The 14,162-nt window shown below is 51.8% G+C and overlaps 4 protein-coding genes across 4 annotated transcripts; 3 read left to right on the top strand and 1 right to left on the bottom strand.

Annotated features, from left to right (window-relative positions):
• Positions 1 to 298: 298 nt before the first annotated feature.
• On the top strand, positions 299 to 2,159 carry VMA5 (H(+)-transporting V1 sector ATPase subunit C; the record flags this gene model as incomplete). The annotated part of the gene is made up of 8 exons (XM_076632785.1): positions 299 to 433; positions 620 to 1,056; positions 1,133 to 1,237; positions 1,298 to 1,366; positions 1,432 to 1,524; positions 1,587 to 1,680; positions 1,749 to 1,886; positions 1,962 to 2,159. 8 exons carry the CDS (start codon positions 299 to 301, stop codon positions 2,157 to 2,159), a joined length of 1,269 nt encoding a protein of 422 aa, XP_076487231.1.
• Positions 2,160 to 2,487: 328 nt separating this feature from the next.
• Positions 2,488 to 6,906, bottom strand: JCM6883_001199 (uncharacterized protein; the record flags this gene model as incomplete). The annotated part of the gene is made up of 12 exons (XM_076632784.1): positions 2,488 to 2,584; positions 2,644 to 2,912; positions 2,975 to 3,240; positions 3,319 to 3,518; positions 3,580 to 3,758; positions 3,823 to 3,948; positions 4,016 to 4,156; positions 4,224 to 4,300; positions 4,369 to 4,528; positions 4,592 to 6,137; positions 6,199 to 6,563; positions 6,622 to 6,906. 12 exons carry the CDS (start codon positions 6,904 to 6,906, stop codon positions 2,488 to 2,490), a joined length of 3,711 nt encoding a protein of 1,236 aa, XP_076487230.1.
• Positions 6,907 to 7,268: 362 nt separating this feature from the next.
• On the top strand, positions 7,269 to 8,808 carry CYT1 (ubiquinol--cytochrome-c reductase catalytic subunit CYT1; the record flags this gene model as incomplete). The annotated part of the gene is made up of 6 exons (XM_076632783.1): positions 7,269 to 7,361; positions 7,642 to 7,847; positions 7,919 to 8,216; positions 8,284 to 8,560; positions 8,638 to 8,697; positions 8,783 to 8,808. 6 exons carry the CDS (start codon positions 7,269 to 7,271, stop codon positions 8,806 to 8,808), a joined length of 960 nt encoding a protein of 319 aa, XP_076487229.1.
• Positions 8,809 to 9,269: 461 nt separating this feature from the next.
• On the top strand, positions 9,270 to 14,161 carry JCM6883_001197 (uncharacterized protein; the record flags this gene model as incomplete). The annotated part of the gene is made up of 14 exons (XM_076632782.1): positions 9,270 to 9,783; positions 9,843 to 10,004; positions 10,120 to 10,388; positions 10,446 to 10,854; positions 10,917 to 11,535; positions 11,599 to 12,057; positions 12,133 to 12,202; positions 12,269 to 12,440; positions 12,513 to 12,783; positions 12,850 to 13,001; positions 13,071 to 13,520; positions 13,643 to 13,860; positions 13,926 to 13,943; positions 14,018 to 14,161. 14 exons carry the CDS (start codon positions 9,270 to 9,272, stop codon positions 14,159 to 14,161), a joined length of 3,927 nt encoding a protein of 1,308 aa, XP_076487228.1.
• Between the last annotated feature and the right edge of the window lies 1 nt (position 14,162).

Below are 14,162 nucleotides of genomic sequence, written 5' to 3'. Positions count from 1 at the left end.
AGCGTCGACAGAGCGAGATATCGATCATCGAAACAGGTTGAGCGAAAGCAGGGAGCGAAAATTGAGAGCGTCAAGTCGGCGTAGATGTGCTCAGTACTGCAGCGAGTATATGGGAGCAAAAGCAACCCATTTGAGTGATTGGAGAGGAGCGGCTCGAGTGGTAAGAGGGCAAGAGAAGCTTGTGAGCTAACTCTTCCTCTCGTCATCGCTCGACATCTCCCGATACCTCCGCCAGCTCGTCAAATCTCTTCAGAACCGCCTCTACGACCGATAGAAACACCTTAGACGATCAGAGAAGATGAAAGATTCGTCACTTTGGCTCGTGTCATCGCCAGCCGATTCGGATCCCCATGAACGACTCGAGGACTTGAGACAAGCATTAGGGAATGGAAAACTAGGTCATGCTAGCTTGGTCGAGTTCCCAGAGTTCAAGGTACGTCTCTACTCGCACCGTTTCAAAGTGTCATCTCCCCTCCTCTGCACCCTCCTCTCTCGAGAACAAGGAGTACTGCCGGGAGACTCCGGACGTCCCACAGTACCTGAGATGTCTGTACCAGCGCGATCGCCCTTCAAAGGAGCACGGGAAAGCTAACACCTCCCTCTTCGTTTCCCCCACTAGACTGGAACTCTCTCTTCCCTCCTCACCCTGTCCGAAACTCTCGGTAAACAAGATCCTACCGTCACAACCGCAGTCCAGAAAACCGTCGACACGATCCGTTCCCTCACATCCCCTTCTTCTTCGTCTTCCGGTTCCTCCTCTTCTTCTTCCTCCGCAAACCCTCAAATCGGCGACTCCTCCCGAGCTTCCCCCCTCTCCTCCCACCTAGTCCTCGACGACGGTCGACCATACCTATCCTACGTCTTCCCCGAAGAAGGACAAAGCGAACACACCTGGACTTGGGATAAATCGAAGTTCCGAACAGAGAGTCGAAGCTTGAATGAGGTCGTAGAGGCGATTATGAAGGAAGTTCAGAGTATCGAGAACAGTCAGAGGAATAAGAATCAGGAGTATGCGGTGGTTAAAGGTCAATTGACGCAAGCGTTGAGGAAGAAATCGTATGTTTTCTTGTTCTCTCGTTCGTGTCGAGTTTCCAGCTCTTAGTGCTTACGTAGTCTTTGTCTCCTCGCTCAGTGGTAACTTGTCGATGAGATCCCTGGCAGATGTTGTCTCGGCATCAGATTTCGCAGGAACGAATGAATCTGAATACCTCGAAACTGTCCTCGTTGCCGTACCAAAGTGAGTTTTGCCCCCCTCGTCAACGTTCTATCTCCATTACTGACTATGGATGCGCGATAGAAACTTGACGAAAGAATGGGATGCGTCTTATGAGCGATTAACTCAAATGGTCGTGCCTCGTTCATCAGTGTCAGTTCTCACGTCTCTCTACCTTTCTGTAGAGGGAATCGAGACTGACGAATACCTAACAACAGGAAATTGGCAGAAGATGAAGAGTACGTATTGTTCTCCGTGACGATTTTCCGTAGGATCAAGGATGAATTCTCGCAGAAAGCCCGGGAAAAGAAGTGCGTTTCTCTCAATTACACACACTCTCTCGAGCGTTGTTATTGATCGTTACGGACTACAGGTTTATCGCGAGGGACTTCACATACGACGAAGAAGCGATTCAGAAAGGGAAACGAGAACTCGAGGATCTCATCGCACAGGAGAAACAACTTTGGGTCAGTCTCGCACTCTCTCTCGCTATTGACTACACAGGCACTCATACTATCTTCCCACACTACTCTAGGGTGACCTCCTACGATTATCGAGAATCAACTTCTCCGAACTTTTCCAACTGCTCGTGCACCTCAAAGTCGTCAGAACTTACGTCGAGAGTGTCTTAAGGTATGGTCTACCGGCAGCTTACTTCGGTGCCGTCATCAAGGTGCGTCTACCTCTCCATATCCTCTAAAAGAGCTCTTTCTGACTCGCTTACTCACTCTCTTTCTCCCCTTCGCAGCCTGAACACAAACAACATGCGAAGCTCATTTCGACCCTATCCGATTTCCTCGTACCCGACAAAGCATCTCGCAAAAAGGACAACAAGAAGAAAGACAAATCTGGAACGAACGACGAGGCGATGGGAGAATATGCGAGCGTGATGGAGGGAGAATATTACGAGTTCGTTGTGTTTGAGATTGAGAAAGTCGATGAATAGTAGACCTCTTCTCTTCTCTTCGCTTCGTTTATTGTATGCTGTCGTTTCTGTGTTCATTTCTGTGGTATTGTTTCGTATCATCTGTTCCCCCCTCTCTCGGCTTTCGATCTCTTCTCACTCAGTTGCAAAGCTTCTCACACGTATCACATGTCTAAAGTTTCTATTCATTAGCAAGTTGAGAAACTTGATGATATGGAGAATCATGAATGACAAAACGAAATCAAGAAGGGGGGAAAGATTATTCAACAGAGAGAGCAAAGAAAGACGAAGAGTGTTGAGTAGAATGGGGAGACCTAGGGGTATACTATGAGAAATGAGGATGAGGAGTCTATACAGCGATCGCGCAAACTTCTTCTCCAGCCTGGAGAGCCGCCAACAGACCCTCACAATCGTTTAAACGTTCGTTGATCGCCAGTCCGGCCGATCTGCAGAACACAACGTTTGTCAGCATCTCGCTACCACCTGAGGAGGTTAGAAGACTCACCCAATATTTCCACCGAACTTAACTTGTATTTCCGCACTGAGGTGTTCAGCCCACTTCGACTTGTGGTCGTCGGTCGACACATCCAGTTCGATCTCCGACATGGGTATACTGACGAGGAAAGCTTTACGAGCTTTCGAGGAATAGATTTCGAGCTCGAGAGTTTGAGTAGTCGGGCTGAAATGGATCGGGTAGGAGAGTGATGCGAGGGAGATCTCATGCCGGATCTGACGGAGTACGAGGGTTTGAGACGAGATCAGTTGAAGGAGAACCTGCGAGACCAGAATTCGGAATCAGTTAACGCAACGAGAAGCAGGCGAGAAGATGCGCGAACCCTCGGATCTCGATTCCTGGATTTGAGCTCCTCATTGACATGCTCAGCGATCCTGCCGACGAGGTACGCCGTAACGTCGAAAGCGAGAGGGTTTGACCATTTCTTCGTTTCGACAAGTCCGAATTCGGCGTTCGCGACGTTGAGACTGGAGGACGAATCGAGTTCGAACGCGACTTCGAGCTCGTCAAAGTGTCGCAATTGGATTATACTGGAGTCGAATCGAGTGAGGGTCCAGCCGTGAAGTTGTTGCAGGGTCTCGAATTCGGCTAGAAAGAGAAAAGTGTAGCTTTGTTAGCAGTCGCAACGTCTCGGGAGATAAGGCTGAGATTGCTGAGTGAGCTTACTCTTCATTCGAGTCAGATCGGCCTTCGTTCGCTTGTCCTTAAGAGCAGCTTCGAGTTCGACAATTCTCTCCTTCGTAGCGACCTCCTTTTCCTTCTCGTTCTCGAGAACAGTTCGATCCTTCTGAAGTTGCTGTTCGACCCTCTCGAATTGAGGTCGAGCACCAGGAATACCTTTTGAGCGGTTACCGTTGATTTGCTCCCTATAGTCTCGAGTCAGTGGTATCGCTCTTTGACGGTTCGAGATGCAAAAGAAGGACGTACTCTTGTTCCTCGATGTCGGCGTGAAGCTGAGCGAGTTCTTCCTTCTGATCAGCCGTGTAGCTTGAGAGCTCTGCGTCGAGAGTTTGTTCCGCCAATAGTTCGGCTTGAAGAGCAGCGTGTCGTTCTTCGAGGGAAGGGAGAACCGATTCAAGCTCGAATTGTTCGAGTTCCGCACGATCCTATTGAGGAGTGGTACATCAGATCGCGCAAGAAGATCACGACAGTGTGGGAAATACGACTCACGTGCCTCAGCTCATCGAGACGTTGCTCCATTGCGTTGACGATTTGTTGCATGTTTTCGTTTCGAGTGGCTTTCCATTCGACCGCTCCATTAACGAGGAAATGTAGCTTCATTTGAGCGAATCGATTCTGTGCAATGCAACGTCGAATCAGCATCAGAACGGCGGAGAAAAGTGAAGCATGAGAACAAGCGAACCTTGAGATTGATCTTCTCCTCGTCAGTCGCTTGTGCCCAATCTCGGAACACGGCAGGGGTCTCTCCAGCTTGAACGTATTCGTCGATGTAGTTGTATTCGCCTTGAGTTTCTTGCAACCTTTCGAGGAGGAGTCGTTGATCCTGTCAAAACGGGTCGTCAGGAGGGTGTCCAAGCTTGAAGTCTGAGGAAAGAGCAGTAGCGACTCACGTTACGGTAGAGATCGTGCATGAGAAGTTGGCATGCTCCAGCGACAACCTTGTCGGCGAACGTAGGCGGAGCTCGATCTGTGACGGAATTAAGAAAGACTAGTCAGCTTGCACTCTGAGGGCGACTCTGATCTGCACTCAATTACCTTTGCTGTCGTCACCAAACGCTGAGGCGGCCAAACTCTTTCTCCTCACTCGCGAAGAGTTCAAATCGAAACCTCCAGATCTTCCAACGAAATCGCTGACGAATTCTGTTCCAGTCGCAGCGAAGAACTCTTGAATCGAAGCCGGGGGTTGAGGACCATCCTAGTCAGAAGTTCTCCCATCAGCTTCTAGATCGAATCGTGAGAAGAAGCAGAGAGAACTAACAGGAGTAGCGTCAAAGCTGGCATCGAATTCGCTTCCAGTATGATTCAAATCGGGTTCAGCACCAGTCGCGACGTGATCAATGGGCTGAGGTTGAGGTTGCGAAATCGTTTGTTGTTGGGCCATCAATCCTTTCAACGACAGGCTACCTCCGGGAGAACGACCAGCTGCGAATGAAGGTCGCGGACGGTTGTTCATCGTTCTCGGGGCGGACTTGACGGGAGAGGCTGAAGAGCGGTTTCCAGCGGGAGGAGGAGTTTGAGCGACTTTGTGAGTCGATTTACCCGCGAGGGAAGAAGGAGGAAGGAAAGGACCTTGTTTGACGGGAGAAGCGGAACGGGATCGAGCTCGAGCGGGACTCTTCTGGGGAACTGGGGCGGAGACGGGTGCGATAACTCGTCGTGGAGATGGTAGAGCCGACATGCGACGACCTGATGAAGGAGTTCCATAGCCTCCACTGCGACGGAAGGGCGATTTCGAAGGCGTACCGAGAGGAGCAGCACCGCCGAGAGGAGGAACGGATTGAGCTCTGCTGACGATGGGAGATTCTGACGATCGAGCGAGAGGAGCGGCAGGAGATTTCGGAGGAGAAGCTGTACGAGCTCGAAGAGGGGAACTGAGTCGTGGAGCGGGAGCGAGCGAAGGTCGAGGTAAAGGCGCTGAGAGGATCGAGCCGTAAGATGCCGTTGCTTCGACCATATCCATCGATTCGTCGTTCGAATTGTTCGAATTTCCTCCGATGAGTTGCATCGAGACCTCGGCAGATTCGGCTTCTTCGTCTTCGGAATCTTCCGTGGCTACAGGCTGCTGTTGCGAGATGATCCCCCCGACTGCCGTCGTCATTTCCATCGCTTGCGTTCCATCTTCGTCGGCGTCCATATCGCTACCTTCTCCCTCTTCCTCCTCCATGTCCTCCTCGTCCTCTCCTTCTTCCTCGACGTCGCCGAGTCCCATGAGGCCAACTCGAGACTTCCTCGGTTTCCCTCCTTTTGCGAAACCGAGCGATCGCATAATCTCCTCATCTTCATCGTCTTCTTCTCGAACGATCGTCGAGAAACGTGGTCGATTCGGTTTAGGAGCTCTCGATTCCTCCTCCTGTTGTTGCTCTGCCGGCTGTTCGAGTTGAGTCTGTTGTTGAAGGAGGTTCTGACTTGTGAAATCGTTCGTAACTTCATCCATCGCCTGAGTACCATCTTCGTCCGCTTCTCCTCCAACAGCCGGTGCCGGAGGCTCGACCTCGTCTTCTTCTTGTTCGTCTTCCGGTTGTAAAGCCGAGACGGGGAGTTGAGTACCGGCGAAATGACCTTTGAATGCGAGAGTGACTTCGTCTCCAGCGATTTCCATCGAAGGTTCACTCTCGATCGCGTCTTCGTCCTCCTCCTCCTCCTCTTCTGCATCTGATAAATCGGCGGCGCTGATCCCAGACGTGTTGGAGAGGAAGGAAGTATCGCCAGTTCGCTCCGCGAGTTCGAGAGCGGCTCGTTCGGCAGCTTCTCTTGCCGCTTGAGCGTTTTGTGCTTCAGCAGTCGGCTTATCGGGAGTGAAGTGTCTGAAACATCCATAGTGGGGTCAGGCATAGGTCGATGAGAGAGGGAAGAACGGAGACTTACCGAACATTCGCAGAAGGAGCGAAACTGACTCGTCGACTGTGACTAGCTCGGTGAGCCCTCCTGCTCTGCTCGTCGTACGCGACCGTGTGATCCATCCTTGTGATGTCCATATCGAGACTTCCATTCGGATCATCGTCGTCTTCCTCTTCGTCCTGATCCGAATCATCGTAGCGCTCTACTGGATTTTCGAGGGGCTTGATCGAGGAACGACGGCGAGTCGATTTCTTCTGGAACGCGGATAATGCGGAGAGGTCTGTAGTGTTCGACGTCGGATCGAGTGAAGGGCGACGAGCAGAACTACCGAAATTGACCGTATTGTTGTCGAAAACTACTCCGACTGATTTCAAGATCGAGCGTCGAGGAGCCTACACATCGTAACTTCAGCAGGTGTTCTCTATATGCTTGAGTGACGGAGGGACTCACTGCTTTCCTGCGGTCCGCCTTGTTTGGACTCAATTCAAAGTTCATAGTTGCTTCCGCCCTCAGAGTTTCTAGCTTGGTACGCTTTCTGAGTCCTTCCAACGCATCTCCTCCGAGACTCTGTGCTCTCTTTTTGCGTGTCGGGTTCGTTGTAGACGCCGAGAGGGTCGAAGTTGATTCACGATTCTCATTGTTTGGGAAGAGCGGATTCGACGTGGAAGCGCTCGGGAAGGCGGATAAGGATGCCCTGGTGCGGTTTGGTCGAAAGGCTGGCCTCTCACTAGCCATCCTGGAGTCGAGCGAGAGTAGTGGAGGGAGAGAGAGAATCGACAACAAGCTCGGAATATCGAGTTCCCGCGTCTCTCGCGCTGGGGATCCAGAGCGTGTTCAGAGAGCATACGAGGCTAATTGACACGCGTAGACATCGGTACCAGGGCTCTGAGCTAGGGAAGAGTTACGAATTAGGATCACGTTGAGTGCGTCTCGCACGGTAGTACCTCATTCGTTCGGGATGCGACCTTGATAGGATGAACCGCATAATATTTCAGACCAGTCTGACGGTCTCAGAGAGCCAAAAGAGAGGGTTGCGAGAAACAAAGTGAACTCACGAAAGTCGAACTCGCTCTTTCCCTCACTCTCCCAAGTCAACCATGGCCGGCCGCTTCTCCTTCCTCCGATCGAGCCTCAAGGCTGCGAACCCTTCCGCCCCCTTCGCCCGATCTCACTCTACCGCCGCTTCTCCCGTGAGTTTCTCTCAATTTCCATCTCCCGCCTCCGAGAACGATTCCCCATTCCCTCGCAATCGACGCATCCGAGTCGCTCTAGCGCATCTCGAAGCAGTTGGGAGCTCTCTATATATCCTTACTGACCGCTCGTCTCCTCCCTCTTGCCGTTGTTTCCTTCCCTTGACGCCCAATCGTTGTCGACCCTTTTCTCCATCTCATCTCTTCCTTCAACTCGATCGCCTACTCGATTCCGACCCACCCAAATCAACCATGTACTCTCGATTGAACTATGTGACAGTCGGCCTTCTCCCGCGCCGCCACCTCGAACCGCACCGCTGCTGGATTCGCGGCAGTTTCGGTTGGAACTCTCGCATGGTACACTTCGCTGTACGGTAACCCTCTGTTACCTGAAGCCAAGGCCGAATCTCCCGCCGATCACGGTCTCCACCCTCCTGAATACCCTTGGGCTCACAAAGGTCCTTTCGACACTTTCGATCACGCTGCGTGAGTCCTTTTTCCCCTTTCGTGTACGCGGTCCAGGTTAGCTGAGACTTACTCCCTTTATCGGTGTGCAGCATTCGTCGTGGATACCAAGTCTACCGTGAAGTTTGCGCCGCTTGCCATTCCCTCGACCGTATCGCCTGGCGTAACCTCGTCGGTGTCTCGCACACCGTCGACGAAGTCAAGACGATGGCTGAAGAAGTTGAATACGAAGACGGACCCGATTCCGAAGGATCCATGTTCCAACGACCCGGTAAACTCTCGGATTACATGCCCGCTCCTTACGCCAACGAGGAAGCTGCCCGTGCTGGAAACGCTGGTGCCCTCCCTCCCGATCTTTCTCTCATCACCAAGGCTCGTCACGGAGGAGCTGTAAGTCTCGATCAACTTTCTTTTTGCTAATTTTCGAAAACTCATGTTTTTTCGTCTCTCCCTTCAGGATTATGTTTACTCGTTGATCACTGGATACGTCGACCCTCCCCCTGGTGTCGAGATCCGTGAAGGTCTCAACTACAACCCTTACTTCCCCGGAGGAGCTATCGGAATGGCTCGAGTACTTTACGATGGACTCGTCGACTACGAGGATGGAACCCCTGCGACCACCTCGCAAATGGCAAAGGATGTCACAACTTTCTTGGCTTGGTCTTCGGAACCCGAATTGGATGAGAGGAAAAAGATGGGTATGCAAGCGACGATCATTCTCACTTCCCTTCTCGGTAAGTTCTCCCTCCTTCCAGTGTCTTGTTCGTGGCGTATCTTCGACTGACTCCTAATATACCTCGGCATTGTGTAGCTCTTTCCATCTGGACCAAGAAGTTCAAGTGGGGACCTCTCAAGGCCCGAAAGATTGTCTGTAAGTACCAGTTTCGCATCGTTGTCATCTCACACAGGAATACACCGTTCGCATACCGGATCCTGACGCATCGATTCACCCGCAGACAACCCTCCTTCGGCCAAGAACTAAATGAGTTAAACGGATGAGAGAGAGTCAGAGAGTTGAACGGGTTATCGAAATGAGGGCGAGGCGGAGCTGGCGAGGATAGGAGACAGTGAAGAGTGTGGAGGAGCAGTGTATGATGCGCACGGAGAGAGTAATGAGCGCATCGTCGTCGAGGTTATTTTGATTTATGTGTTTTTCTTCCCTTTTTTGCCAACTAAAATCTTGCCATTTGCTTTTACAATTTCATTCCAATGTGTTTCGCTTCCCTTAATTCATCGAATCTTTGCGGGCGAGATCGCTGTAAACGAAGAATTCGTGAACGTGACTGACTTTCGAAAATTTCTCGATCGGATTTCGGAGTCAACACTTTCATCCACTCACCGATTCCTTACGACTCGCCAGCGACCCAGAGAAGCTCGTAAGCTTAGTCGTTTGATCTGAGCAGCACCAGACCGACGCTAGAGGTGTTCAAACCAACGAGTTGAATGACATCTTCAGACCGAAGAAACAAACCACAATTTGACCTCGACGACGACCGCGATGACGATTCAGAAGTAGAACAGTTGGAACAGAGGCTCCCTAGGATCATCGTTGACGAAGCAGTATCGCCGTCGAATCGGTCGAGCAGGAGAGGGAGTCGAGATGAAGAAGAACGGCATGTTGGTTTCGCAGCGGACCCGGAGACCGGTCGGGACAACGGTGGATGGACGAGTAGACATCATGAGGGAGATCAGGAGTTAGGACAAAGCCGGAACTCGCAGGAGAAACACACTTACCCTCCGTCTTCGACAACTGAGGAACCTTCGCCAACCTCTTCCAACAGCGGTACAGGCGACTCGGGAAAGAATACAGCGTCGAAGAAGAGTTGGTCAAAGAGGCTCGGAGGTCATTCACCTTCAATCCCTGAATCGCTCGCGTGGGTACCGTCAAAACTCAACTGGAAAGGCCTACGACCAGTTCTTCGGTCGACTATCGCTTCCTGGTGTGGCTTAGTACTCAGTGAGTCAACACAATGACGTTGTGATCCTCTAGCTGACCGTGAACTGCTTCTGGAACAGTCCTCGCACATCCGAGTCAAGTCGCAATGGGACGAGCTGGATTCCTCGTTCTCGTCGTTTCCGTCATTTCACCCGCGGCTCTCCCAATCGCGAATCAACTCGAACAGACCTTCTTCCAGTTCCTCCTCGTCTCGATCTCGTGGGCCTGGGCGACTCTAGCTCGTGAGTTCGCACAGCTTTCTCTTCTTCACCTCCATGCGGTTTTTGGCCTCCGCGAGGTGTTTTCGTTCTCTCTCGCCGAGATTCAGGGAGCTGACTTGTACTCGTCTCTCGGTAGTCGCAATCGCTCATGCCGCCCGTAGTCGATATCACTGGACTCAAGCTGAATTCTCGACTCTCTCAGCACAACCTTACCTCAATCAAGGCTACTCGGCAGCTGAGATCTCGGACCTAGTCACGAACGATCTCTACAGCGGCAAATTCCTCGAACCAGCAAGCAGCGCAGTCTGCGGAGTATTCCTAGGAGTAGCCTGTGGATTCTTCCTTTGGCTTCGAGGTTATCTCGGTCCCGGTCCCGCCCTCTTTGGGTGCATTTTCGCGATCATCGTGAGTTCAATTCGTTTTTCTGTTCGCTCTCTCGATACTGACTCGGCCGCACTGCAGCTCCAAGTCATCTCGTTGACGCTCGGAGTCCTCTTTCCTTACGCCTACTATTCAATCGGTCTCACATTCTTCATCCCTTTCGCCTGCCAACACGCGATTATCATTCTTTGCTCCCTCTTCGTCTTCCCTGAAACCCTCGCTCACCAATTCTCGGATCGAACGATCGCAACTCTCACCCCTCTCCGTCAAGTAATTCAACGACAACGGGAGATGTTGAAAGCGAACCCGAGAACGGCAGATTGGCTCGAATTTGCAGAGATCAAGGAGGTGACGGGACAAGCGATGGCTAGTCTGGCGTTGATGAATACGGCGGAAGCGAATTTGACGAGGGAGATCAATTTCGCGAGGGTAAACGGGAAAGATTTGACGGGGGTCTTGCAGAAGATGCGAATATTGACGGCTCGAACCAGTGAGTCTCTCTTCATCTCTACCGTGCTGAGCTCGCGATCCTGAACCTCGGGTCGTTCTTAGCCGGTTTCGTTCGTTTCTACGACGTTGTCAGCAAACACCTTCATCGCGACTTCTCAGATTCGAAAGGAGGAGTAGTCGCTGATCAACTCACGATTCACTTGGGTCGTTCGGGACCGCCTTCGACTGTCGCATCACCTGACGACACTCCTGCTTCGACTCGACCATCTTCCCCGGCTCGCAGTCCTGCTCTGCAAGAATCGAAGGATGCTGCGAACTCGAAAGCTCTGGCCGAAGCTCTCGACAACGAGAAGAGGAAGCAACAATCAGATCGATCTCGACGAGGCAGTCAACCCGATTCTATTCGAGGCTCGCCTCTTTCGCCTCCTTCACCTCTTAAGACTCCCGCATATCGCCGAAGTCGCTCGAATCCGATTGTCGGCAGCAGTTCCGAATCTCACCACTCTCGTTCCTCGCTCGAACTGCGTCGAGAAAAGACCGTTCAATCGCTCAAGGAGATGAAACCTCGTTCTCGTTCCCGACATCGTCATCGAGATCGTTCGAGTCACGTCAGTCTATCGTCTCTCCTCCACGACGTTCTTCACCCTCACGTCGACATCAAACCGGTCGGCCTCGTCGCCTCGATGAGGTACGCAGATCTCGAAGATTTCCTGTCAAATCCGTAGGCCGTTTCTCCTCAGTCACTGATTCAGTTTGAGTGTGCTGACTCGGTCCGCTGATCTAGTCGCGACGAAGAACACATCGAGGAAATCGTTCGACTTCTCAGCACGACGTCCGAAGAACTTCTGTCGACGAATGACCGCGTCGTCGGTCACCTTATTGAAACGATCCACCGCGTCAAGTCGACGGAGAATACTTGGAGTTACCTCTTCCGTCAAGACGACAAACTCGTCGACGAACAAATCCGGAAATCGGAGCAACAACTCGAAGAACTCAAATCTGCACTACATGCCTATCGAAACGAGAAACGACTCGACGTCATCCGACCCTTCGCGAAACTGTTCGATCCCTACGGAGCCGGACTCGAACCGCCGAACCCTCACGACGAAGATTTCCTGACCCCCAGTCATCGAGGATTGTTCTGGGCGTTCTCCTATCAGTCGTCGTTACTTGGATGGTCGGAGGCTCTCGTCGATGTATTCGAATCGGTGTTGCGTATCGAGAAGAAGAGGAGAAGACCTCGGTGAGCATCTCGACCTTTTGATTAACGTTCGAGCGAAAGAAGAGCTGACGTGAATTCTTCCCGGCTGTTGATTAGAATCTGGTTCCCGGATTGGTCCAAAGCTCGATTCGACAAGACGAGTGCACAAGAAGGAGCCGACGACGAGGTAAGGTTTCAGAGAATGTCTGACCACAAGAAGCTTCAACTAAATCTCTTGAGTTCACTTTTGCAGGATCCCGATTCGACTGGAGACCTCGACATTCGATCATTCTCAGCAGGTCGACATCCCGATTATCGACCTCCGAAGACGGCTTGGCAGTTAGCTGGAGTCAGAATAGCGAACTTTGGCGAGAGAATTACCAGGAAAGATGTACTTTTCGGATTGAAAGCTGCGGTTCTAATGGGTAAGCGGTCTCGTTCGTCTGGATTGTCTCTTTTTCCGGCGTGACTGACCCTGATTGGATCGAATGGCTTAGGTATTTGCACGATGCCAGCTTACTTCCCTTCGACATCGATGTTTTTCCAACGAGAACGAGGGGTCTGGGTAGTCATCATGATTGCGCTCACGACTACTCAATGGGTCGGGGACACTGTGTTCGGCTTCATCTTGCGTGTCTTCGGCACGTTTGGAGGAGCGGTCTACGGATTGCTGATTTGGTCGATCGCGGCTCAACGAGGGAAAGGAAATCCTTACGCCGTCGCAGTCGTCTTCGCTTTCGGTCTCTTTCCGATCTTCTTCTGGCGGATGTGAGTCGTCGCAGTCGTCTTCTTCCGCCCTTCTCTGAGTTGTACTGACCCTTTATCCTCAAACAGTCACGTTATGCCCCCTATGAAGGGTATTTTACCCGCCGTCACGAGTGTCTTGATCATCGGTTACAGCTGGCAGAATGCTCACAATCCGGCGCCGTCGTCTGTCGGGTGGGGATGGCCCATTGCTTGGAGACGAATGGTGTGTGTTCTCATCGGTAGGCTTTCTTTCCCTTTCCAATCTCCCTTCGCTGCATGGAGAACTGACGCTGCTCTTCTTCCGACAGGTATCAGCATCGCTTTCGTCTGGACTTACGTCCCTCCGGTAGCGACTCAGAAGATTTCGATTCGCAAAACCTACGCGAAAGTAATCGATCGACTCGGGGCATGTTTCGCTCAAATCGTCAGTTTCGCAAACGTCAAGCATGGAGCTTCGAAACCTCCGAAAGCGATTATCAAGAATATCGGAACTCTTCGGGCTCGACTCGCGAAATCGACTCAAGCCGCGACGATGACTCGCTACGAATTATCGCTTCAAGGTCCTTGGCCCGCCGAACACTACACTGCTCTGCAAACACTTCAGATGGAAATCCTCGATCTATACGGAGAACTCTGTGGTACCGTTTCAGCCCTCGATGACAAATGGACGACCGCTCTCCTCCATCGTTCGCAACTTTCGAACCCGTATTTCCTTCAAGATCTGTTTACGACCTTTCAACTGTTATCCTCCGCTCTTTGTGAGTTTTCTCCTACTCCTTCGTGCGTTTATGGTTGATGGCGAGAAGAGCGCATCTTTCGGTTGTCGCGCAATCGCCGACGCTTTTCGTGACCCAGCTGACGAGTTGCCCTGTCCTCGCAGATGACGGTGCTCCTCTACCGATGGTCTACAATCCTCTTCTCGAACGATTCTTGAATCCTCCGGAGGTACACGAAGCTGGACGACCTTACGCTTACGAGTTGACCCTCGGAGACGACGACATCGAAGGTCTGCCCCAACATGTCACACTCGAAGTGATTTGCTCGATCGACTACATGCGATTCTCAACGGGTGTATCAGCTGTCTACGCCATCGTCAACGTGAGCGCTTTCTCTCTTTCAGACTGAACGAGAGCTGTGCTTACTCGACATTGTTCGCCGAATAGCGTCTCGATCGTTTGATGGTAACTTACTTCTCGGTCCCTTCCGCGCTTGTTCCGACCGAATCATTGTTGACGATTCTCTGACATTCTCGCAGTTTGTGACAAAGTCTCTCGTCGGAGAAACATACCTTCTGTACGGTCTAGATCTTTCGAGTCCTCATCATCTGCATGGAGGGGACGATCGACGTTTCAGCTTCTCTGCCTCGAGGAGAACCAGCGTCGACAACTCTCCGATGTAAC

This window comes from Sporobolomyces salmoneus, assembly GCF_050403485.1.
Source record: "Sporobolomyces salmoneus JCM6883 DNA, S_salmoneus_JCM6883_v1_ctg30, whole genome shotgun sequence".
NCBI lineage: Eukaryota > Fungi > Basidiomycota > Microbotryomycetes > Sporidiobolales > Sporidiobolaceae > Sporobolomyces > Sporobolomyces salmoneus.
Note: the sequence above shows the minus strand (reverse complement) of the source record. Positions and strands in the feature narration are given on the sequence as shown.